Consider the following 25,403-nt stretch of genomic DNA (forward strand, 5'->3'; position numbering starts at 1 on the left):
CTTCGACTTTAGAGATGAGATAATTTGGTTCAAGTCATGATTCCTTTAATAAACGAGTGATGGAGAAACTTGAAAAAGTTGCCAACAACTATGTATTATTGAACATGTATTGCCTAGTAGACTGCCCGCTTGTTCCACTAAAGACATGAATCTACTCTTGAATTATACAAGAGTCTGTTTGATTGCAAAAATGAAATTTGGGTGAGAAGAAAACAAATTTCAGTGAATTGAATTGTTTAGAATTTGTTTTATTGGAAATTGTTAATTAAATGTGTTGATTTATATAATTTTTTACCTGGAAAAGTTGAAATTTTGGATCTTTTGGTGCTCATTTGGCTTTGTTTTATATGAAAATTGTCAATTAGAATGATAGAATTTGTTACAATTGTGAATAGAATTTATTTCCGTTATCGGGGAAAAAAAAAGAGTTGAATAACCCAATTCCCACCAAAACCAAAGGAAAATCAATTTCTTAAAGTCCTGGAAAATGTGGTCACGTGGGGGTTGGGTGGAAAATGAATTCCAAAGAAAATTTGTCCATTAAACATATCATTTGAGTGGAAAATGGAGCCTGTCAAACGGGTTCTAAAGTCACATAAATGTGTTTTTGTGAAATTACATCATGCAATTTAATGCTCTTATGTTTTAACTGCTAAAAAATGATTGTTTTATCATTTTAGTTATATTAATACTTTATTCTTATATTTTCTTCATCGGTTCATGTGGATTGCATGAGATAGTTATTCAACGCTAAATGTCGAGGTATACGACAATATGTATTGATCCCACTCATTTGTGTATCAAAGGACTTGCGAGCTTAATAATAATGTTCATTTGAGTTGAGGATTTATCAAATTCCACACGGCAAACATGGAATTTATTTCCTGTTTGTGCTTAATTTCTTGAAACACATTTTTTTAAACTCGTTTTCAGTCACACGTTTTATAATATACACAGATTTTAATGACTTTGTAACATACATTTCATCAAATTTTTTATTGAAATCTACTAAAATCTAACTTTTATCCAAATAAATGGGGTCTAATTCTTTACTCGATAATGCTAATAGTATTAAACTCCAACTCATGGTTGGGTCTAATTCACGCTCCAGTGTTGCTACTTAAGAAATAATACTAAGCAATCAAGACACTTGACAGTAATTGGTGAAATAGCCGATACTACGACCTTGGCAGAAAAAGGTACTAATTCTTGTTCACTAATCATGAAATTAACTAGTTGTCAATCCAAATATAAATTGTGTCTCGTTACACTTCACCACGCAACTGAGTAAGCTCTTGGCCTATATCATCTCGAAGTGATTGAAGCCACTTAATCACTTGCTTTTTTTGACTAACAATCCGATACAATTTTCTTAAAATTTTATTTTTATTTAGATTTTGGCGATATTCTTCACCAATTTCATGTTTTCCTAACTTGACAATTGCAAGTAATTGCCAATACCTTTTTTTTTTTTTGGGGGGGGGGGGGGTTTGTTTTGTTCATATTTTTAACTTTTTCTGGAGAAATCAAAACTCTAACCGTATTTCTCACTTTTCCCATTCTCATTCTCTAGACCCAAATGACTCAATAAATAGTGATTTTCATACATTTGAAAAAGTACAACATTTCTAGAGCAAGTGAGACGGGAACCAATTTGAACATCACGTTACATATCGTTTCAAAATAGTCATAATCAAAAAACAAAAGGTTCCACGTATAGCAAATGAAGAACACATTGAGAATAATTGATTTTGCCTCAACTACAAATACAAATACATGTTCCTCATCCTCAGATTCATACACTGCTTACAAACATAATATATCCTCCACACTCTCCTACGTCCGAAAATATGTGTGTTTGAAAGATGATACGTTCTAAAATTGGGCATCCTGAGCATTTTTAGTGTTTGTGACATTGCCCTTTGACCTACTACACCAATTGAAACCGTAGAATTTGCGGATACCTATACATGATGCAACCAAAAGCTCAATTAGAAATAAAATGAAATAATTATACAATGAGAAGGTGGATAAGTCTTATGCAGATATGTTTACAACTTTTTCGAACCTTTGATTTCTTAGAATTCATCTCCATTGGACTTTTTTGCACATTTTTTTCTATGGACCTTTGCTTTTGTAAGTTTTGGATCCAGAATGTTTAGGCCTTCATCATTTTGAGCTTCAAATTCATCCGCATCCAAGTTACTACAGTTTGATTTAGACAATTCGTTTGTTTGGAATTCAATCCACCCCAAATAGATGATTGGACAGTTCTTCATTTGCCACTACCAAGTCCACCATCTTCGTAAAAGCGAGATGCAACTTCTCATATCTTAATTGTTCAGTTGTGTTGGAACCTACATGTACTATCTAGTGACATCTCTCCTCCATTTCCACAAGACATACTCATCGGGAAGCAATTGCACATCATTCTGAATTATAATTGATATTGAGTGTTTGCAAATGATAACTCGAAACCTAAACAAATTACAATTGCACTCAGCCTCGCAGCTGTCGCTACGAAGATGAATTGTAAATATTTTTTACTTCATTCCCTCATTGTGAATAATATCCTCACGGATCTCGTACTTCGTTTGCCTAGAGAAGTTTTCCGCAGATAATACTTCATAGTGAACTTTTTTCTGGGAATTCATGTTGGAACTCCCTAAAATTTGAGATAGTACACATCTCGAAATTGTTTCTCCATATCATACTTAGTGGCACATGGAACCATTTGCAAGAATGATTTAAAATCAGTTTGAAATTTTTTCTCAACATTACTTCTCAATGTCCACTCATATTGCTATACAAAAAGCTTTAAAGATATTTTCGAATGCACACGACAGTCAAAAAATGCATTCATGCTTTCACTCCATTTGGTGATTGACATACCAGCCCAAAATGTAGTTTTCAAATAACATGCTACCCAACGATTAGAGAGTTCTTTCAACTAGCCTTCCTCAAATTCCTCACCACTTAGCGTGTCATAGACTAACACATGTACAACATGCATTATGGAACCTTTGGCAATGTGATAGCCTAACTTCTCGAGTGACTTCTCTAGTAAATGCCACAAGCACCATGTATGTTTAGAAATTGACTAACATGAAGACATGTATAGCACACTTCAGAATAACAGTCAAACTTACATCATATTAAAGTGTCACAAGCAAAACTATAGTACCAAGCTTTTTGTTCTAGAAAATGTACTCAAAATTATACCATGGTCAGCATTCTCATCAACCATGTTGTCGGAAAATTTATGCAATTCTCCTTCAAGATGGGTATCCTTCTCTCTAGAGGTGGAGAAAGAAGAAGGAAAATCATATGTTAATCTCTAATATGGTATCTGATTCGTCAACCATTACATTTTGAATATAAAGGAAAATAAAAATTTACCATTTGAGTCGACGGTACGTTTGATCCACCAGCGCTGCCTTCAAATCCAGTGGCTATCACATTGGAGATGGAAAAAAATGCTCTGATAAACCATCCATTACATGCGTTTCTCTCTGGATTGAGTCGTTTGGGTCGAGAGAATGAGAATGGGACAAATGGAAGTGAAATATGGTTAGGGTTTTGATTTCAATTTTAGTCTTCTTTTTTCATTTTTTTCATTTTTTATTTTTTTTGGGTTTTTTAACTCCCACGAGAAATTGATTTTGGAAGTAAAAATAAAAAAAATTAAAAAAATTACCAAGTCAACATTTTGGACAACGAAGAAAAGTATTGGGGGCAACTTCATAATTTGTCAAATATGGGGGCCAAAACTGTAAAACATAAATTTCATTCCCCCGATCTCAGTCCAAATCCTCTGTCGATTGGGGAGGAGAAGCCAACCTAAAACCGAACCTGATTCATTTCCTTCAGAAATTAAAAGCGTGAATAAAAGAAAAAAAAGTCCGTCAAATCTGCTGTTTTGTTTGCCCCATTCTCCAATTCTGTGGTTGCATGATTATTTCACAATTTTCGAAGCCGTTGTTACTCTATCATTTGTTCTCGATCTGTAATTAAACATTCATTTCTTCCTTCAAACAAATTCTGCTTTTTGGGTAGACCCTTTAGTTTTTAGTTGTTGGCAGTAGATTTGTTTATTTTCGGAGGGATTAAATTGCTATTTTATTTGATGATGATCTGAGGATTTGGAAGGAAAAATGGCGGGGGCAGCAGGTGGGGTAAATATGGAACAGTTTGAGGCGTATTTTCGGAGGGCGGATATGAATCAGGATGGCAAGATCAGTGGTGCAGAAGCTGTTGCTTTCTTACAGGGATCCAATCTGCCCAAACAAGTCCTCGCTCAGGTTCCACTCTTTTCTTTTCTGTTTTTCTTTTTTCATAAATCTGTAATTTTTAGTGAATTTTCCGTATGATAATGATCGGCTTCAACGCATAGCGTGCTATTTCGAATTGCCTTCAGCGAAATGTGGGTAGTATACTGAATTCCATCTTGAGGTGGCTTATTTATGATCAAGCAAGTACCGCATGTAGGAGTATTGGGTTATTTTTACTTAGATTCTTAGCACTCGGACAACTTGGTTGACATTTTAGCAAATATATGATTCGTTAGAGTTGTATAAAGTGGACATCTGGTCTTCAGCGATGTTGTACACATTTAGTGTTAAAACTTGGTATTAAGGAAGTTGGTGAAATGATGTGGCACTGGGATAATCTATGCCTCCTATTCCTTTAAAAATCTTCATGTCAAAAGAAGGATGAGAAAACTTCTCTATTAAGCCTTGATAATACTGGACAAGATGACATAGCTATGGTTTTATTACGGATATATTTTCCTAAGAAATGGAGGTACTGAAATGTCATCCTTACATTTTCTTCTGTATTTCAACTTTTACAGTGGTATTTGGTTCTCTTAGATTGTACCGATAAGCCGTTCTTTGCAGTTCTCCATCAGTTGTCGTCAAAAGAAGGATGAGAAAACTTCTCTATTAAGCCTTGATAATACTGGACAAGATGACATAGCTATGGTTTTATTACGGATATATTTTCCTAAGAAATGGAGGTACTGAAATGTCATCCTTACATTTGCTTCTGTATTTCAACTTTTACAGTGGTATTTGGTTCTCTTAGATTGTACCGATAAGCCGTTCTTTGCAGTTCTCCATCAGTTGTATTAAAATCTCTTTTGGTTAAAATAAGCAGCCTAATAGAAGATTTATGTAATGCAATCTCCTTTACTTCACGAAAGCGGTAATTCTTTTCCCGATAATGATTGAGAATATATTAATACTCCTCATCTTTTTTACTTTACTCTTCCTTCTTAAGTTTCTACAAAGAATAGCCTTTTTGATCTGCATATCTAGATTATCATGCGGATGATTATCAAGTTCTGCTATTCGGTTGCAGATATGGGTGCATACTGACCAGAGCCACACTGGCTATCTCAGCCGTCCTGAGTTTTATAATTTCCTTAAACTTGTAACAGTGGCTCAGAGTAAGCGAGAATTAACCCCAGATATTGTGAAGGCAGCATTATACAGTCCTGCTTCAGGCAAAATCCCTGCCCCAAAGATAAATCTAGCACCCATACCTACACCACAGTCGAATTCAGTCGGTGCTGCACCACCACTACAGATAGGTGCTGCTGCACCAGCATCTTCTAATAATCTTGGCTTCAGAGGATTGACTCCTTCAAGTTCCAGTATAAACCAGCAGTTTGGACAGGCACCTTCAAGTTCAGGCATGAACCAGCAATTCGGACCGGCACCTTCAAGTTCGGGCATGAACCAGCAATTCAGACAGGTACCACCAAGTACAAATATGAACCAGCAGTTGGGACAGCCAGTTTCAAGTACAAGTATGAACCAGCAGTATTTCTCTTCTCAAGGTAACCAACAAACCAGACCACTACCCATACCTGCTGCCACTGCATCACGACCATCTCCAGGTCCCAGTGGTCTGAATTTCCCCAGGGGAGGTGATATGGTCGGGCCTGGTCTTCCAAACTCGAACAACGATTGGATTGGTGGAAGAACTAGTGTTGCTCATCCTACTGGACCAACACCAGTCTCAAACAGAGGAGCTAGTCCATCAATTCCTCTAGTTGCCCCAAAATTGCTAGATCCACTTTCAACAGTGTCCTCAACTGCTGCTAAGGATCCTAAAGCATTGGTCAGTTCTGGAAATGGGTTTGCTTCAGAATCAATGTTTGGAGGGGATGTGTTCTCTACCACTCAATCTGCATCTCTTCAGGCTTCATCTGCATCAACACGACCTGCCAGTGGCATACCTACCTCCTCAGCCATTGTTCCAGTGTCAACTGGACCGCAGCCTTCAGCTAAGCCCGATCCATTTGAAGCTTTTCAGAGCACTCTAGTGAAACCATCTACTATGGTCCAGACTCAGCAGACCTCATCTCTGCCAAAATCTAATAAACAGGTTTCCACTCAAGTTACTTCTTTTGGCTCATCATCTGGAGCGACAGCTGGTGGTGGGAATTCTGCTTCAGAGCAGTCTCAGATTTCATGGCCTAAAATGACACGTGCGAGCGTTCAAAAATATGCAAAAGTTTTTATAGAAGTAGACACTGACAGAGATGGGAAGATCAGTGGTGAGCAGGCACACAGTCTATTCTTGAGTTGGAGACTACCAATAGGTACTGAAAAATGTTTTTACTTTTTATTTCATGCTTTTTCCTATGATGATTAAATTTTTTTTATTTCAAGCTTGGTACACATTTTGTTCTACTTTTTTATATTGATTTTATTTGGGGAATATATTTCTGTAGAATCAGCATAGATGGGGATACTGCATTAACTATGTATTCTAATACTCAGATTTGGATCAATTTTATATTGAAATTATTCTGCTTAAGCTCATTTTGGGAGTTGGATCAGAACTGACACTTAATATCCAAAGGATACAACATTTTAATTTGGATTATTAAATCAAGATTTCTTGAACTACTGAAACAAATTTGGTATGTTGCCTTGCAAACGTGAAACCCTCTTGGAAGTGTGGTTTATGTTTCATTTATGCCACTTCTAGAATTGCGGCTTTCTTGTCTTAGTAATTTGGAAGCTATTGGACTAACTTATACGATAGCATTTTTTTTAATTATATCCTGTCAATGGACCCCTTGTTCTACATTCCGAACAGAGACTTGAATGCAGTGTTTTGATCTTAGTGTTCTAATGTTCTTCTAGATAGGAATGGCGTGCTGACTTATTAGTTATACACGTTGATTTAGTGCTTGAAAATTATCCCTGTTGCCCTCGTATTTTTTAGTAAGTAAATATACTTGGTGGATAATCTGTATTTGTCTATTTGGATTTATACAGTGATATTTTAAAGGCCAGAGAGCAATACGCTGTCTGCAAAGTTGCCCTCTTTGATGCTTCCTTGATCCTTTGTTTAAATATTCTTAGTTCTACCTTTCTTAGGCAGAAATTTAAATCAGATTTATGTGCACCTTGTGATGATCTCTGCCTTCTCTTATGCTCATGCTTCAGCAAAGTATTGAACGTTTGCTGACCCTTTATGTTTGGGATGTCATATAAATCTTTTTGATGTCTTTTACAGAGGTTTTAAAGCAAGTTTGGGACTTATCAGATCAAGACAGTGATGGCATGCTTTCTTTGAGGGAGTTCTGCATTGCACTATATTTAATGGAGCGTTACAGGGAAGGACGGCCACTTCCATCGGCACTTCCTAGTAGTGTCATGCTCGATGAAACTCTGTTGTCTTTGGCAGGTCCACCCACTGCTTCTTATGGAAGAACGGGCTGGGGGACCACTACTGGTACTGATACGGATTGAATTTTATATATTTAATTTCTCATTCACATTTATTTTTAATATGAGTATTTTCTCTTGGTATTTAGGCATAAGACCACAGCAACTCCCACATGCATCTGCTAGTTTAAGGCTTCCGACACAGACAGTTTATTCTCAGCCTGATGGATCGATGCAGTTTGATGAACAAAATGCTAGAGTCCCTATAATGGATAATTCCTATACGAGTGAACTCAGTAATGGCGAGGAGAATTCTTTGGACGATAAAGTTCAAGAGGCAGAAGAAAAGGTAGTTTCTCCTCTCTCCCTTGTTCCATCTGACATGGCCTCTTTTGTTCCTTTTTAATGTTTATGACATGAATGGTTTCAAAATATCTAGTCTTGTGCTCTTGTTGAGTTTCATGAGTAATGCAAGTATGGGGAGATTATGTTTTGAAATGTTTGCAGATTAATGAATCCAGCTGTCTTGCTACTTGTTAGCTTTGGAAATTCATTTCCAGTTGTGTTGTATATCTTATGCAATTTTCTATTTCTAGCTGTCATCAAAAAATTGAGTTCTTTGAACGAGTTAATATTTGCTATGTGCCGTATATTGGAATATGAAGCATCCATTTTATAATTTTACAGTCATTACTTTCATGGGAAATTAATATCAGCCATTTATGGTTTCCAAACCCCTGGCTCACTTGTCCACATAGAAGTTATTATGGTTCCACACCTGGTCATAGGTATACTTTTGCGAGGATTAGATGGTTACCTTTTCTCCTCAGCTCTGAGGATTTTTTTCCTCTTCTGTTGGGAATTTTGCTACTTGCATTCTTTCACAAGATGTGGTTTCAAGCATGCTTTGTAGTGTTTTGTTATTTGAAGCTGTTTCTTTTATCTGTGGAAGGTTGAAAATAAGGAGAAAGTGCTTCTGGATTCCAGAGAAAAGATTGAATTCTATCGGACAAAAATGCAAGACCTTGTGAGTTATTATACCATGAAACCGTTCTTATCTTCTGATATTGTTATAACTATGCATGTTAATTTCTTTAGTTGCACTATAATCTTGTTTATTAAAAATTTCCTTCAGGTTTTGTACAAAAGTAGATGTGATAATCGTCTTAATGAAATTACAGAAAGGGCTTTAGCTGATAAGCGTGAGGTATGTTTTCTGATAAAAAAAATTTGTTCCCTTCCAGTTCCTCCTCTGTATATACCTCGCCCATTCCTTTTCTCTTATTTCAGGCCGAGTTACTTGCCAAGAAATATGAAGAGAAATACAAGCAAGTTGCGGAAATTGCTTCTAAACTAACTATTGAAGAGGCTTCATTTCGTGAAATTCAGGTCATTCACATTTATTTAACTTATCCAATCACTATTATTATGGCGTCCTTCCATTGTATAATTATTTTTAAATGGGTTCCTAGATTATGTTTCGGTGTACTGATGATTTAGTGTCATTTGCGTTATACTTCTCTTTCATGCCAACTTGTGCCATCCCAAATTTTAGTCGATGTTTTCGATCTATGATACAATCTTTATTGCTTCTTGGCTTGGAATGCTCCTTGTTTCAGGACTGTTATGCTATTATGGTTTCTTGGTGATGATTAGTTGCATTTTGTTCTTCCCAGTTTCTTCAGTGGCCTGTCTTTAGATATTTATATTATCTACATGTTTGGTGGGGCTAATTTTAACTTGGCATATTGTTCTAGACAGTAGAGTCTAGAATGATGGTCCTGGAAATTTCATTAACTGATTCTGAATTCTATGTAATGCATTTCTAGGAGAGGAAAATGGAGTTGCAGCAAGCAATCATTAAAATGGAACAAGGTGGTAGTGCAGACGGTATTCTTCAGGTAAAAATATTACAACTTTTCTGGGACGAGTGCTGATGTTTCGCATTGTTAATGGAAAACCTTAGGCTTCACATGAAATGCAGCACTAAATGCATTCCTGGTATGTCTAGGTTCGAGCTGATCGTATTCAATCGGATCTTGAGGAGCTGTTGAAGGCTATGGCTGAGCGTTGCAAGAAACATGACTTACGGATAAAATCTACAGCATTGATTGAGCTTCCCCCAGGTATCTTCTGTAACTTTTTATGTAATTTTACTGCGATTATGTATATAGTTGGGAGCTTTTCTATACTGCAGTTTGAGTTTCCCTCTATGTTTGTTTGAATTTTATAATTTACTTTGTAATTCAACTGTTTTTCCTAAGCATTATGCTTTAAGTTTTTATGATAATGTTTGTTGTAACAGAGATAAATGGTCAAACTAAATTTCTTTAATAAAAAATTGGTTTATTTGTGCCACCCACCCTGAAATCTCCAAACTACGGGGCACTTGGGAAAACAAAAAGAAATCATTTTTGCAAATTTGAACATAAGAGATTACTTTTAGCAAAAATAGAACAGAAAACATGCAGAGAAAATTTTCTCCTTGAAACACGAGGAAGGTCGGTACGATTTGTGAACTGTGTGCTTTTTGTTTAAGGATTAAGATGCAAGACATAGAGCATATCTGGCAAGGCTCAAAATTAAAATTAAGCTAGTCAAACATTCTTTATATCCCCACATCTCATAGGATCTACAGCTTTTACCTACTTATTATTCACACATTCCGTAGGCCCCCTATTTATAAGCACTTAAAAACACTGCCGAACAAGCACATAAATTGGAAGTTGGCATGAGCGTATCTGTTTTATCTACATTCAGCTTCTCTTTGGACATTTGAGACAGATGGTTGTTCTTTTAGTTCATGAATAAAAAACCGCATGAACTACCTTTACAAACATTTACAAAGACCACAGGCTGACATTAAAAAGAATTCTTGTGGAAAATATTCGGGTGTTACCTTAAGAATTTAGTAGCATGCTAACTGGCACGTTTAGAGAAAAAGAATGTCTCCGAAGGTATAGGTTAAATTTTATATTTATTAATAAATTAGGAAGAGAAACTGTGGTTTCTTTGTCCAGCAAGCAACTCAGCATTTCAGTAATTCTTCTCCTTTCTAGAAATAATTGTCTGTAAATATTTTGTGCGTTGGTGTCCCTTCATACTAACCTTTTTTTGGTGTAACAATGGTCATTTTTAAGGTTGGCAACCTGGGATCCCGGAGTTTGTGTCAATCTGGGATGAAGACTGGGACAAGTTTGAAGATGAAGGTTTGGCATCTCTTGCTTTTTCACCCTTCTGCAATCAACATTCACTGATGAATACTGTCAGCTTTGTTACCCTTATTGTTAGCATATAAACACTAACCTATACATTATTGCTACCAGGATTTTCATTTGATGTTGCTGTTCCTGCAAATGCCAAGCCAACAGCTGTTCGTGAAGAGAATTCTTCTCCAACTCATAACTTTTCGCCTGATTCTACATCTGAAAAACCCTTCAGTAAAGGTGTAAGTGCTTTCGAGACAGAATCGTCTTATGCATACAGTGAAGATGAATCAAAGAGTGCACAAGGAAGTCCAGCAAGACAAACAACATTTGAAAGTCCATCTCCCAAATATTCAGAAAACCATTTCAGGAAGAGCTCTGATGGAGATGCTGAAACCCATAGGTTTGGATTGCTTTTTATTTGTCTGACATCATACTAAATCTTTTGAAATGGCATGTACTCCATCATCCAATTGTAATATGGGTTCTGATCTTTTCTCTCTCCTTCCCTCATTTTGTATTATCCTGGCGCCGCAGAAGCTTTGATGAACCTGCATGGGGTACATTTGACAATAATGATGACATTGATTCAGTTTGGGGCTTCGATGCTAAGGTGAGTAGACTTGTGAAGTCCTTGTCCACCTTATAATACTGGCGTTAATTTCAGCAATGGTTACTGAAATTTGTTAAAAATTTCAAAATGGTCATTGGAGTAATATTCTTTAGGTAATGATCACTCAAGTTTCTAACGATTATACTAATCGTCACTCGGCTGGAAATGCTAACCTCAAATTCTCAATTTGAACACAAACGGCATTAATCAGTATGTCACGTCAGCCAAATTCAAGTTTGAAAAAAAAAAAAAAAAAAAAGAAAAAAAGGAAAAAAGCGTGCATGTGAAGCCAAAAATGATATAGTATAACTTTAAATTGGGGAGGAAACATGGGCTCACGTAAAGGATGAGACTTAAAGCTTGTTTTGGCCCAATTTTTTTCTAGTCAAAAGTGAATTTTTGGAGAATGTTTGCTTGAAAAGTAGGTAAAAGTTGTGGGTCCTATAGAATGTGTGGTTGAAAATGATTTTGAAAATTTGTCCCGAAAAAGCTTTTAACTTTAAAATGAATTCCACGTGCATGCTTTTATTTTTAACTATGATTTTGTCTACACTGTTTGGTAACACATGGTACTCAATGTTTCAAGTATACTTCGATGAAATTTCGTTAAGTTCTACTGATGATGTCGTGTTCATTATCAGTAATTATTAGTGTATTTATTTTCTATCATGATGTTGCAATTTAATCCCTGGACGAGTCCGTACCATTTCTATTATAGCATACGCCCTATATCTATGTTCAGTCCTGTTTAGTTGTCTGCACTTCAAGATTGAAGCATTCATTATAGATTCCTGTCTCTGATTTTTGGCTTTCAAGTAGATGTTACCCCACCATTGTAAACTCTGGCAGGACTCAGATCATGGGAAGCACGAAGAGAAGTATTTCTTTGGGTCGAGTGATTTTGGTGCAAGTCCAGAAAGAACTGATGCCCCCCAGAAGAATAGCCCTTTTACTTTTGAGAACTCTGTTCCTGGGTCCCCACTTTCCAGGGCCGGGAATTCTCCAAGATACAGTGTTGAATCTAGAGATCCCTTTTTTGACAGTTCTTCAAGGTATGACTCCTTCCATACGCAGGATCACATTTCATCTCCCCGTCAGGAGTCTCTCACTAGGTTCGACTCCATGAATAGCACAAGGGATTTTGGTCATAGTGGTGGCTTTTCATTTGATGACTCTGACCCATTTGGTTCTAGCGGTCCCTTTAAAGTCTCTTCAGAAAGTCAAACTTCAAAAAAAGGTTCTGAAAGTTGGTGATCTTTCTAACTGGTGGATTTATACTCATATTTGACAGTATAGATTTTGTTAGTGTCTGTTCATTCACTGTATAGCCTGGATAAACGGCCAGAGGAAAATAATGGTGTTCTGCGCTCCGCTGTATATCCATCTCATGGTATCATTACATGCCACCAAGACGAGGCCTTCACATGCAGGTTTCTTGTCTTTCGGGGTTCTGAGATTCGAGCCTCTTACATTTGAGTGGAAAGAATTTTTCGTGTATTCATTCACTTTTGTGCTCTTCTATGGGTTGGACTGGATTATTCTCAGATGTATTGTAGTGAGTGCGCGAACTTTCAATTCATATTTCTTTGTAATATCTTCTTGATTGTATTGTATCATGCAGTGGTCAATTTTGATTTCTTAAAAGGATTCTTTAAAACCTTTTAATTTAAATGAAGAAAATAATCATTGTGAGAGTCGCTTGGATTGAAATAACGTTTTCTATGGAAAAATTATTTTTAAAGATTATTTAGTTCAACATAAAATTTCAGACGTTGAACCTTATATGACTAATATAAATCGATTCAGTTTCTTCTCAACTTGTAGTAAAAGATATCTCTAAGCATACTGTATTTGATGAAAGGATAATAGAAAATATTTATTTTATCAAACATCCCATTAATTGGATATTAAATGGTTTTATCGTATTTTTTAAGGAAAAAGCTATTTTCTTCTTGAAAAATAGCTTTTGATCTTTAAAAAAGTCCTACCAAAAACACAATGACGTTCTGGGCATTGGCAGCATGAGTGGCTGCCGAGTGCTCCAAAAGCGGAAATTACTTCTACCAACCCTATTTCTTTTGAAATTTCTATTCTACTTCCATTGCTTATTTTCATTTCTTCAAATGCCAACCTTTTCCTACTCATTCGAACACACCATCCAAATTTATTTTCAAATGTTATAATGGAGCATGCTGAGGAGCTTTCGCCAGTGTCGATGTGATGAACAGTGAAAATTGTGGTGGATGTGGTCTTTCTAGTTGTAATAGTTGTAATAATGAATATTATAAGTGATTATAACGGCGATGATGATGCTTATAGTAACAATGTAACCAAGTATTTTACAAGTAATTGTGATAGTGATAACAATTTAACAAGGTTTGTCAAGTGGTTGTGGTGATGATAGTGGCGGGATAGTGTAACATGGTATGTTACAAGTGATGGTGACAACGATGACAAGAATAAAATAATATTACAAACATTATAAAAGTTGTTATAATTAGTGACTACGGTAACAATAGTGAAGGAAACATGTTGTGTGTAAATAAAAAAAATTAAATTAAAAACAATATTTTGACAATGAAAAAAAAAAGGTAGCAACATATATTTTTGCAAATGTGAATTGTTTCCAAAAATTTAAAGATAAAGTAAAATCAGAAGAGTTGTTGAGTACTTTATTTAATTGAAGAAAATTTGAAAAGTAAAGAACGTTAGCATAGTCCCGATCATAATATTGACCTGTTCATTGGTCGTCGATCCTCACATTTGAAAGACGGGTCTAGTCAAGTCTATCTGTCTTTTTAAATCGAGTAGTTCAAGTATGTTGCAGTCTTGGGATCGAGCTTTGTTGCAGATGGCCCGACTCACCCATTTTGACATTCCTACTTTAATCCATCTAGCTCATTTCAACTGGTGCTTAAAAGTTTTACATTTTTTTCCCTAGCATTGATTCTACTATTGTAAGAAAGTAAGAATGCTTGTATTAAATCCTTGTTTGAGCCTCATTCCTTTACATTATTTTTCATTATTTTTTTACGATACTTATTTTCAACTCCATATTCTTTATTAAAATAATATTACACACAAATCAAAAAAAATTCTTTCTTTTTTAATAATGTATTCTCTGTCAATCATTATTTCAACCCGATCATAATATTGACCTGTTCATTGGTCGTCGATCCTCACATTTGAAAGACGGGTCTAGTCAAGTCTATCTGTCTTTTTAAATCGAGTAGTTCAAGTATGTTGCAGCCTTGGGATCGAGCTTTGTTGCAAATGGCCCGACTCACCCATTTTGACATTCCTACTTTAATCCATCTAGCTCATTTCAACTGGTGCTTAAAAGTTTTACATTTTTTTTCCCTAGCATTGATTCTACTATTGTAAGAAAGTAAGAATGCTTGTATTAAATCCTTGTTTGAGCCTCATTCCTTTACATTATTTTTCATTATTTTTTTACGATACTTATTTTCAACTCCACATTCTTTATTAAAATAATATTACACACAAATCAAAAAAAATTCTTTCTTTTTTAATAATGTATTCTCTGTCAATCATTATTTCATACAACATTAATTTGAATCAATGGGGGTTCAAACAGGCCTAAATACACGACTCGCCAGCCAGCCAGCCAGCCAGCCAAATGGGAACTTCGTCACTTTTACGTTTCTGCGTTTCGAAGTTCTTTTACAGTGCACAAACGATGACTATTGGCTGTCAGTCAACTCTCCTCTTTTGTCATTTTAATATGTAATATAATTATTGAACTAAAATTATTTTTTGTTGTTTTTCACTTGTCGTTTTTTCATTCAATTGCTGTCACCCTTTTTCTTCCCTATTTTTGCCCCTTTTCTCTCTTCCCCACCTCTATGGATCAGAAGCGAAAGAATCCATAATTCAAGATTCATGGATGCATCAGAATTATTGAATTTTGGGTTTTGATTGTTGTGGGGTTTCTTGAAAATATAATTGTGATGCAAGGTTAAAATTGGAAAGTGTTCGACAAGGTATTGATTCTAAGTTTCTTGTTTCTCCTTTTCGATGAATTATATATCCAATGTTCTGTATAAGTTAAAATTCTGCTTATGATTGGGCTTAACTTTGGATTTTACCATGCGGGTTGAATTTTGTATATTAATTAGTGGACTGAATTTGACTCTTGGAGGTTTGTTTTCATTTAATCTTAGGTAGTTGAAATCGTAGTAGGGATTTGATGATCTTTGTCCTTAGATAGTTTGTGAAATTTGCTTATTTTTGCATTTTGAAATAATCAAGTTTAGATCAGAGACAGTTCTACATGGATCTGTTTACTTGTACTTAGAAAAAAATTATTTATTCTTTAAACTAGCATTGAAATGCTGCCCAAATAATCTTGATAATGAGTTCTGGCAACTGATATCTTGAAACACAATGGAACTGGAGATTTCTACTTTGTTCTTGCTTTAGGTTTATCCTTACAAATGTCAAGAAAAATGTGTGTGTGTGTGTGTGTGTGTGTGAGAGAGAGAGAGAGAGAGTCAATTGCTGTCACCCTTTTTCTTCCCTATTTTTGCCCCTTTTCTCTCTTCCCCACCTCTATGGATCAGAAGCGAAAGAATCCATAATTCAAGATTCATGGATGCATCAGAATTATTGAATTTTGGGTTTTGATTGTTGTGGGGTTTCTTGAAAATATAATTGTGATGCAAGGTTAAAATTGGAAAGTGTTCGACAAGGTATTGATTCTAAGTTTCTTGTTTCTCCTTTTCGATGAATTATATATCCAATGTTCTGTATAAGTTAAAATTCTGCTTATGATTGGGCTTAACTTTGGATTTTACCATGCGGGTTGAATTTTGTATATTAATTAGTGGACTGAATTTGACTCTTGGAGGTTTGTTTTCATTTAATCTTAGGTAGTTGAAATCGTAGTAGGGATTTGATGATCTTTGTCCTTAGATAGTTTGTGAAATTTGCTTATTTTTGCATTTTGAAATAATCAAGTTTAGATCAGAGACAGTTCTACATGGATCTGTTTACTTGTACTTAGAAAAAAATTATTTATTCTTTAAACTAGCATTGAAATGCTGCCCAAATAATCTTGATAATGAGAGCTGGCAACTGATATCTTGAAACACAATGGAACTGGAGATTTCTACTTTGTTCTTGCTTTAGGTTTATCCTTACAAATGTCAAGAAAAATGTGTGTGTGTGTGTGTGTGTGTGTGAGAGAGAGAGAGAGAGAGAGCGATTGACATTGGATTCCGAAGTCAGAAAGCGAAGTGCTAAGGTGCTGTTCGCATTCCGAATCCAAGAGAGAGCACTTGAATGAGTCAAATGAAAAAAGAGCTCATTTATATATAATGCTAGATGATCAACTATGTGAATGGGGAAGCAAGTAAACATTGGCTTAACTAAGACACACGTTTGGTTTAGTTAAAAGAAAAATGTACAAGTTTGTAAGTTTTTGTTTTCTAACTTGTTTGGATATGTAACCTTCTTGTTACTTGTAATTTATTTACAACTTTAAGCGACAACATATTATTTATTATAAAATACCTACTTATTTACTTATACATAAACTTGTAAGTGAACTCTTTATGGTCTGCCGAGCATGCTCTTAGTTCCAATTCGTAAATATAAGTGAAAAGGGAGAACTTGGCTTAAATAGTTGACAGTGACCGTTTTACGCATTTCTAATGTTTTCTTTTGCACTCTCTTCGTTTTCAAAGTGTTCCCCTTATGCTCGGTTTTAAAAGTGAAGTGAAATTAATGAAAAAGGGTATCTTGTCTCTGCCCCAATATTTCGAAATATTGAGGTTATTTTGTTAGTTTTGTATCGTTTTGATGTTATAGTTTCCTTTGGGGAAAATAGCACTTAAGGTCCCGTAATCTTTACATGAATGAATGCTTGGGGTCTTACCAAATTCTTTTGGTTATAGGTTACAATTCTTTTTTCTTTCTTTCCCCCCCTTTTTTTTTCCTCCATCTTTTTTTATTTTTTTTTTATTTTTGGTTTGTATAGCCTAAAATAATGACAGTTCATACTGCACCTCTTCTAGAAGAGAAACAGTAGGAGCCTGGGAAATAAAACAAATAGGCCTATACGTTAAACAGAAATAAAAAACAGAAGCCATTAATGGTTGGAAGTCCGTTAAATTAAGCTGCCTGCAACCTCTTTCGAAATACGCACAAAAGGGGCAGGGGGAGGAGGCAATAGGGTGGAAGGGGCAGAAGAATGCTTTCTTGTTTTCTTTTATTTTTTTGAATCAAAGAAAGGTTATGCTTGTCTTTTTGAATAAAATCTGTACATAATGTGCAAAATACAAGACTTTTTAACGATTTTCTTTTTTTGACTAAATCTTATGGGGCCCGAGGGCTACAAAACTTAAAGGTCGGGGATTCAGATGCCAAGTAAATTTGGTTCACAATCTAAGTCTTCATGTATGTAAAGGTTGAAATCTCCAATGCTAAGTTTCTTTGAATAGCTGAAGAAGTCCAAGTAAATGGAAATAACTGCATGTTATCGAGTGGTAGCAGCTTGAATCATAGCTTGATATCTTGTTACATTAATCTTCATTTAACATGTTAAAAGAAGTAATGCTGCTTTTTCTGGCAGGTAATTTGAATCTAATGGCTGGAAGCTGGGATGGAAATTACGACCCGGGTGGTCAATCCGATGACAGCCTCCATTTCGATAGACTACATATTGAGCCTATTTATGATGCATTTATCTGCCCTTTAACTAAACAAGTTATGCGAGATCCAGTGACGTTGGAAAATGGGCAAACATTTGAGAGAGAGGCAATTGAGAAATGGTTCAGGGAGTGTAGGGAGAGTCGAAGACGGCTAGTTTGCCCGTTGACTCTGAGAGAGCTGAGAAGCACGGAATTAAATCCAAGTATTGCTTTACGGAACACAATTGAAGAATGGAAAGCCAGGAATGAAGCTGCTCAGCTTGACATGGCTCGTAAATCATTATCAATGGGCAGCCCAGAAAATGATATTTTACAGTCTCTGAAGTTTGTCCAGCAACTTTGCCTAAACAATCCATCAAATAAGCATGTAATCCGTAATGCAGAGCTGATACCATCGATAGTTGTTATGCTGAAAAGCAGTAGTCGTCTGGTTCGGTCTAAGGCTTTAGAAACACTTCGTATTGTAGTGGCGGATGACTCAGATAATAAGGTTGAAATTGATTGACGTTTCATTGTATGGTTTTGCATATGTAAGTTCAAGTTGTTATTTATTTGTCTAACAGTTTTATAGTTTTTCAGGAAATAATGGCTGAAGGGGACACTGTGCGCATGATAGTCAAATTCTTATCGCACGATCAATCCAAAGAGAGAGAAGAAGCTGTTTCTTTGCTGCATGAGCTCTCGAAATCTGAATTATTGTGTGAAAAGATTGGTTCAGTTAATGGAGCAATTCTTATATTAGTAGGAATGGCAAGCAGCAACTCGGAAAATCTTCTAACTGTTGAAAAGGCCGATAAAACCCTGGAGAATCTGGCAAAATGTGAGAACAATGTAAGACAAATGGCTGAAAATGGAAGATTGCATCCTCTTCTAACGCTACTACTTGAAGGTGTTGTAAATTATAATCAACCTCCGTACTCTTTGCTTGTGTAGAACTCATTGTGTTCGTGTGTCTATATTATTTTGCATTTTTCTTTAGGAATATTACTGGTGCTGATGAAGAGATGCTTGTAATTTCGTTAGCCTGCTTGTTTTGTTTATATGCAGGTGGAAGTTTATGTGCTGAGCATGATACGATGTTTGTGGTGTTATTTACTGTGCCATGATATAAATTGGAAGAATTAAGGAAAATCAGGATGGAAGCCAATAAGAGCATGTTTAGTACATGTTAATCTGGGTTCTCGTCTCATTTGGGGGGAGGGTAAAATTCAAAAAAGAGAGAGAGAGAGAGAGAGCATGTTTAATACGCAGTACTAGAAAGGACTAGAGAGTTCAATAGACAAGATTTTTATTTCTTTTTCTAGCTGTTGTCCCGTACATTCTTTTTCACCAAACAAATCGAAGGGCATGTATGGCAAACTGTCCTTACAGGAGAGCAATGCAATGAACAAAATTTTAACTTCTTTTTCTTTGTTAGTACTGACTCGTAGTTCTGAAACCATTTTGTCAAAAATGGCATTAAGAGTTCTGTTGAATCATTGCAGGCACTCCAGAAACTAAATTGTCGATGGCTGCATTCTTGGGTGAGCTGGTTTTAAACAATGATGTGAAAGTCTTTGTGGCTAGGACAGCTGGTTCGTCCCTGATTAATCTCATGAAGAGTACTAACATGCAGTCAAGAGAGGCTGCTCTTAAAGCTTTAAATCAAATTTCTTCAGATGAATCAAGCGCCAAGGTCTTGATAGAGGCAGGTGTACTTCCACCTCTTGTCAAGGATCTCTTTACTGTTGGCTCAAACCACCTGCCAATGCGACTAAAAGAAGTTTCGGCAACAATTCTTGCAAATGTTGTGAGCTCGGGATATGATTTTGATACCATTCCGGTTGGACCTGATAACCAAACTTTGGTTTCCGAGGAAATAATTCATAATCTTCTCCATCTTATTAGCAACACGGGGCCTGCAATAGAATGCAGGCTTTTCCAGGTACTTGTTGGGCTTACGAGTTCTCCAACAACTGTTTCCAATGTTGTTTCTGCTATTAAGAGTTCCGGGGCTACTATTAGTTTGGTTCAGTTTATTGAGGCTCCGCAGAGGGATCTGAGGATGGCTTCGATAAAACTTCTTCAGAATCTCTCCCCATACATGGGTCAAGAACTAACCGGTTGCCTACGTGGTACGTCTGGTCAACTTGGCAGCCTAATAAGGGTAATATTGGAAAATATAGCTATAACTGAGGAGCAGGCAGCAGCCGTCGGGCTGTTGGCTGATCTTCCGGAAAGAGACGTGGGCCTGACGAGACAGATCCTAAACGAAGGTGAGTTTGAGCTGTTCATTTCTCGAGTAATTAGGATCAGACAAGGGGAGATGAGAGGCAGCCGGTTCATGACACCGTATTTGGAAGGGCTTGTTAAGGTTCTTGCAAGAATTACGTTCGCCTTGTCTGAAGAGTCGGGTTCTGCCTGTGCACTTTGTCGTGAACACAATTTAGCGTCACTCTTCATTGACCTTCTACAAGCTAATGGGCTTGATAATGTACAAATGGTATCAGCCACAGCTTTAGAGAACCTATCCCAAGAATCGAAAAACTTGACCAAATTGCCTGAGCTTCCTACTCCAGGATTTTGTGTCTCGTTCTTCCCTTGTTTTAGCAAGCCACCCGTCATAACTGGGTTGTGTAGGGTTCATCGTGGGATGTGTTCGATGAAAGAATCCTTTTGTCTTTTAGAAGGACATGCTGTTGAGAAGTTGGTTGCCCTTCTCGACCACAACAATGACCAGGTCATTGAAGCGTCGCTTGCAGCCCTGTCGACTCTTTTGGATGATGGGGTTGATATCGAGCAAGGAGTTCAGGTGTTAATGGATGCAGAAGGAATCAAGCCTGTATTCGACGTGTTACTTGAGAAACGGACCGAGAGTCTAAAGAGGAGGGCTGTTTGGGCAGTCGAGAGACTATTGCGAACAGATGATATAGCCTACGAAGTTTCAGGAGATCCAAATATAGGCTTAGCCCTCGTGGATGCTTTTCAACATGGCGATTATCGAACACGACAGATTGCTGAGCGTGCCTTGAAGCACGTCGATAAAATTCCCAACTTCTCTGGCATCTTTGCAAACATGGGATAACCGTTTTGAAATGATTTACTAGATTGTTAGGACCTTGTATTTGTTGTTGTTGTTATCATTGTCTCCACCTTTATTAATCTGTCAAGAATTATGGAGTGCAGGTACATAATGGTATCTTATTTGTAGAGGTTTTTTTTTTTTTTTTTTTTTTTTTTTTTTTTTTTTTCCTTGGGCTTCTTTTTCATGAATTCCATACTGTACTTGCTTTTGAAGTTGAATGGGAGATTGGACATCATTTTTTCCCAGAATTTTAAAAAATCATCTGCTGTTACAAAAACAAGGGAAAATGCTCTATCATCATAAATGTTCCATCATTTCAATAGAGGCAGGAGAGTGCGATGACCCTTTGTAACTCCTAAAAGAAGTTGGGGTCTTCGATCTCTTCCTTAAAGATTCAGACAAATTGACGTCCCTCAATAGAGCAAAACCATTTCCAGATGTCGAATTCCAAGAACTCCCGAGACGTTCCCTAATGCAAAATTTATGTTGTCAAATGGTTAAAACCCTTACAAAAAGCATGCATAAACTGGTTGTCCCAGTCAACGTTGATGCAAAGAATATGTGGGGGAAACAAATACACAAGTTAATTCTATAGTTGTGAATGAATAACATTAGTACCAGACAAACATTCAGAAAAATAACTGACGATAAATAGCATGTACAACATGATCAGAAATAACTCGACTCTCGAGTAAGAAACGACATCATGAATCAGGATATCATTATACTAGTTATAAACGCAGCACTGTCATCGTCTTTGTTAAGCATGAAGAAGCATCCAGATCGTGTGCCACGTGATTCCTCGAAACATGATTCCACTTCATTCCGTTGTCAGACACATCGCACATTGTCACAAAGTCCAACACCTGGCCGAATATCTTGAACATTTCGATCCCAAATATACTATTTCCATCAGTGACAAAAGCAGCATTCCAGTCCATCGGGGCATCAGGGTGCATTGACACTTCTGTCCAAGTAAGATGCACAAGGTTAAGTTCCCAGAGCTTCCGAACTGCTTTGTTTCTTCTGCCTATTTGACCGTCTCCCTCACACCACGATACAGAAAGCATGAATAGCCGACTGTTGCACGATATAAATTTTGGATAGTACTCGTGCACACGAGGTGGGCATGAAGTTGTTTGAAATGTAACCCAGTATCCTCTTTCTATATTGTAACCAACAAGGTTATCGCTTTCTGAGTAAACGTAGAAAATCCCATCACATACAACACCAGAACAAGCCACCCCAAAATCCAGAGGTACTCTCTGGATCTCTGTCCATTTGTTGGATATTGAATCATAAATTTCCGCAGAATCTAGTGGTTCATCCCAGGAGCCAAGACCTCCCACCGCAATCATTACAAAACTTTGACCATCTTTCGTATGTGAATTTTCATGTTTTTGTCCTATCGATTTGTATCGCTTTGTAACTGGAAAGAACGAATTATTATTTTCACTGGGGGAGTGTCCAAATTGGCATCTTACTGAAAGTCTGCGAGGATCCTCATAAACATCTGATGTACCACCAACTCTTGACCTGTAAGAACGTCTGTCTCGACTTTGCTGATTTCTAGCGATCAAACAATCTGGACTGATCTGAGAAATTCCTAAAACTGGAGATGATCTGCTGTACTTCATGGGTGCAGCTTTACGCCATAATTTAGTCAGTGGGCTAAATACCAAAACGTCTTTATGCGTCTTAAATGAGCTTTTATCCACCCTTCCAAAGCAGGTCAAGCTAGAACAACCTCCGACAATGTAAATATCTTCCCCAATGCTTGTAACAGAAAACAGAAACCGTCCCTTGAGAATTTGAGCATCTATTTTGTGCCACACATCGAGGGAAACATCCAATGCATGTATTTCCCCAGAACAATAACCATCTTTAACAGCACCAAACAGAAACATCCACGGACTTTGGTATAAACCCTCCAGTCTCATCTGCATGAACCGAGGTGATTTTGTCAAGTTTCTCCATTTCTTGCATACAAGACGAGCGTTCATAAGAGTTGTCACTGGGAGCCTCACCAAGCACAGTTCAAGAATGTCATCGGGAAGAAAAGTATTCACGCTAGTGTTTTTTTGCGTTTCTTCATATGCTGAAAGCCTTCTGCTATTCCTCCTCCAGAATCTCTCTTTTATCAAATACGGAAAGCAATCTACAGTAGCTTCCTCATTGCCACATATTATTATACTGTACACTTTCCCTTCTTCATTGGCACTTGACTGCCTTCTACTTCCTGAATCTTTAGACTCTTCACCTATGTCATCACCTACTTTGCAGCCTCTGACTCTTCCATAAAGATCAAGACATCCCAACGACACGCCACTTGTAACATCCATTTCATCGCCTTCATTTCTGTGGTTCTTTATTTTCAGTTTCTGGCTCAAACTTCTGACGAGGCGTTTTGACACACTCGAAGACTCAAGTCCCTTACTAATAGGTTCTTCTTCTATTAATCGCTGAGACATCACCATGTATCTTTATTTTCAAAAGACATATAAATACATGAATTTTCTGGCTATTTGGCTAGTGATTATCTCATGCTTTTATTCACCTACATGAACACATTGAAGAAAGTTAAAGCCCAAACAACCTAGCGTGTAAAGGCAAGGAAGACAGAGCCAGTTTTGATGAAAATGTAATAGACATGCAAGTAATATCCGCAACAGCTTTCTGAATCGCCAAACGTGTATGGTCCAAACATCACACTCTGTTCGGTAGCAGAACATACACAAACAGATAGGATACAAGCTCACACCAAAAAAACAGACATAGATAGGGAGATTCAATAGTGTACTCTAGGAAACATCCTGGCTATCATGGGAAAATCAAAATATAATAGAAATTTGGGATAAAATAATTGTCAAAGATTATCCTAGCTCTAATAGCTTAAACTTTCAGATGAGATTGCTCGACATTGTATCTCAGCACACAAAAGACCTGAGTTCAAATGAATTTTGCCTGCACGTGAAAGAATGTGTCAAAAACACTAAATTCATCCTCTCCATGAGCTTAAGCTTTTAGATGAAATGGTGCAACAAGAATCAAGGCTAGGTTCTTCAAGACAAAACCATAGAAGTATTCTTCTCTTCCTTAACTAGATTGAAGAAACCAAATGAATCCACTAACAATCAAGAAACCCGAAAAAAAAAAAAAAAAAAAAAAAAAAAAAAAAAACCAAAAAAAAAAAAAAAAAAAAAAAAAAAGACAGTTAACATTACCTCAACATAAACAAAAACAAAATTAAGCACGTGCTAGAATAAGTCAAGAATGCAATTGCAGATCCATTGAACCAAGACTAAAATTCGCACAATCGCAACGAAAAATGTACTAAATGACTTCACATATTCATATCAAAATCATAAAAGGGTACCGAATATTGTAAATGGAAGCTGAAATGGAGATGGAAATCAACAAAAGAAGAAACATACCCATTTTTTCATAACCCATTTCAAGATTCACTACCAAACAAGATCTCATCTGCACAAAATTCAAACTTTACTAATCAGATCATATAAAAATAAAATCTAGTCATTATGGTGTGTAAATAATAAGAGTTTTATTTACTGGGATTCTTGATATATTGCCAATTTGCCATAATCTTTTCTATCGAACCCGTTGGTTGGGAATTAATTTTTAGTAAAGGTGAACGACCAACTTGATAAAGTGATGATTATAAATGTGACCCTTGAGATATCAATCAACTCGGCCTCCTTGGCTCCTTCCCATACTTAGCAGCACCATCGTATTTGCCTTTTGTTTTTTTTTTTTTATAGGTTCAATTTTCCTTTCTTTCCTTCTCAATTGATGTTGTTTTATCATTACTAATGAGCATCCCAACCTATTTAAAAACCAAAAAGTTAGCCTTGGTTTTGGACTCATCTCAAAATTTCAAACTTCTTCAAAATTGTATGAAATTCCTTTAAAATTTTAATACATTTTCTTTATCTTCTTTTCAATCAAATATTTTTCAATAAAATAATATTATATATAAATAAAAAAAAACATTTACTTCTTTTTAACTACAAATTCTTCCAAAAAAATTATTCTAAAACACATTTTACTCAAATTTCTCATTATAATGATTATCAAACAAGGGCTAAGTTTGAAAATTTAATAAAGACTTTTGGTAAAAATATTTGTAATTTTATTGTA

At 36.3% G+C, this 25,403-nt stretch overlaps 3 protein-coding genes across 6 annotated transcripts; 2 read left to right on the plus strand and 1 right to left on the minus strand.

Annotated features, from left to right (window-relative positions):
• The first annotated feature begins 3,794 nt into the window (after positions 1-3,794).
• LOC111380811 (epidermal growth factor receptor substrate 15-like 1) lies at positions 3,795-13,145 on the plus strand. The gene is made up of 13 exons (XM_023004466.1): positions 3,795-4,301; positions 5,362-6,610; positions 7,537-7,755; positions 7,838-8,037; positions 8,641-8,715; positions 8,824-8,895; positions 8,979-9,077; positions 9,518-9,589; positions 9,700-9,814; positions 10,829-10,897; positions 11,015-11,297; positions 11,432-11,507; positions 12,357-13,145. The coding sequence occupies exons 1-13, from the start codon at positions 4,155-4,157 to the stop codon at positions 12,759-12,761; spliced, it is 3,081 nt and encodes a 1,026-aa protein (XP_022860234.1). The 5' UTR covers positions 3,795-4,154; the 3' UTR covers positions 12,762-13,145.
• A 1,964-nt stretch (positions 13,146-15,109) lies between these two features.
• On the plus strand, positions 15,110-21,490 carry LOC111380790 (U-box domain-containing protein 44-like). Of its 4 annotated transcripts, none has more exons than XM_023004431.1 (4): positions 15,110-15,220; positions 18,103-18,671; positions 18,761-19,070; positions 19,666-21,490. In XM_023004431.1, the coding sequence occupies exons 1-4, from the start codon at positions 15,148-15,150 to the stop codon at positions 21,243-21,245; spliced, it is 2,532 nt and encodes an 843-aa protein (XP_022860199.1). In that variant the 5' UTR covers positions 15,110-15,147; the 3' UTR covers positions 21,246-21,490. The 4 variants fall into 4 exon arrangements, with proteins under 4 accessions (XP_022860199.1, XP_022860203.1, XP_022860201.1 ...); XM_023004435.1 differs by lacking the exon at positions 15,110-15,220 and adding an exon at positions 15,277-15,511; XM_023004433.1 differs by lacking the exon at positions 15,110-15,220 and adding an exon at positions 16,025-16,219.
• Positions 21,491-21,812: 322 nt separating this feature from the next.
• LOC111380791 (F-box/kelch-repeat protein At5g42350-like) lies at positions 21,813-25,048 on the minus strand. Its single transcript, XM_023004436.1, has 3 exons — positions 24,816-25,048; positions 24,680-24,728; positions 21,813-23,802 (listed from the first exon to the last, which is right to left on the minus strand). Exon 3 carries the CDS (start codon positions 23,720-23,722, stop codon positions 21,977-21,979), a length of 1,746 nt encoding a protein of 581 aa, XP_022860204.1. The 5' UTR covers positions 23,723-23,802; positions 24,680-24,728; positions 24,816-25,048; the 3' UTR covers positions 21,813-21,976.
• Positions 25,049-25,403: the final 355 nt, after the last annotated feature.

The sequence above is a fragment of the Olea europaea genome, unplaced genomic scaffold, assembly GCF_002742605.1.
Source record: "Olea europaea var. sylvestris unplaced genomic scaffold, O_europaea_v1 scaffold221, whole genome shotgun sequence".
In the NCBI taxonomy this organism is placed as follows: domain Eukaryota; kingdom Viridiplantae; phylum Streptophyta; class Magnoliopsida; order Lamiales; family Oleaceae; genus Olea; species Olea europaea.

What these genes read in the sequence shown, in the direction of transcription:
- LOC111380790 (XM_023004431.1), top strand. Translation starts at nt 15,148, where the DNA reads ATGGGAACTTCGTCACTTTTACGTTTCTGCGTTTCGAAGTTCTTTTAC. An exon ending in CGGATGACTCAGATAATAAG is followed by an intron (nt 18,672 to 18,760) that starts GTTGAAATTGAT and finishes ATAGTTTTTCAG; the next exon opens with GAAATAATGGCTGAAGGGGA. An exon ending in TCTAACGCTACTACTTGAAG is followed by an intron (nt 19,071 to 19,665) that starts GTGTTGTAAATT and finishes GAATCATTGCAG; the next exon opens with GCACTCCAGAAACTAAATTG.
- LOC111380811 (XM_023004466.1), top strand. Translation starts at nt 4,155, where the DNA reads ATGGCGGGGGCAGCAGGTGGGGTAAATATGGAACAGTTTGAGGCGTAT. An exon ending in GGGCTGGGGGACCACTACTG is followed by an intron (nt 7,756 to 7,837) that starts GTACTGATACGG and finishes CTTGGTATTTAG; the next exon opens with GCATAAGACCACAGCAACTC. An exon ending in GGACAAAAATGCAAGACCTT is followed by an intron (nt 8,716 to 8,823) that starts GTGAGTTATTAT and finishes AATTTCCTTCAG; the next exon opens with GTTTTGTACAAAAGTAGATG.
- LOC111380791 (XM_023004436.1), bottom strand. Translation starts at nt 23,722, where the DNA reads ATGGTGATGTCTCAGCGATTAATAGAAGAAGAACCTATTAGTAAGGGA.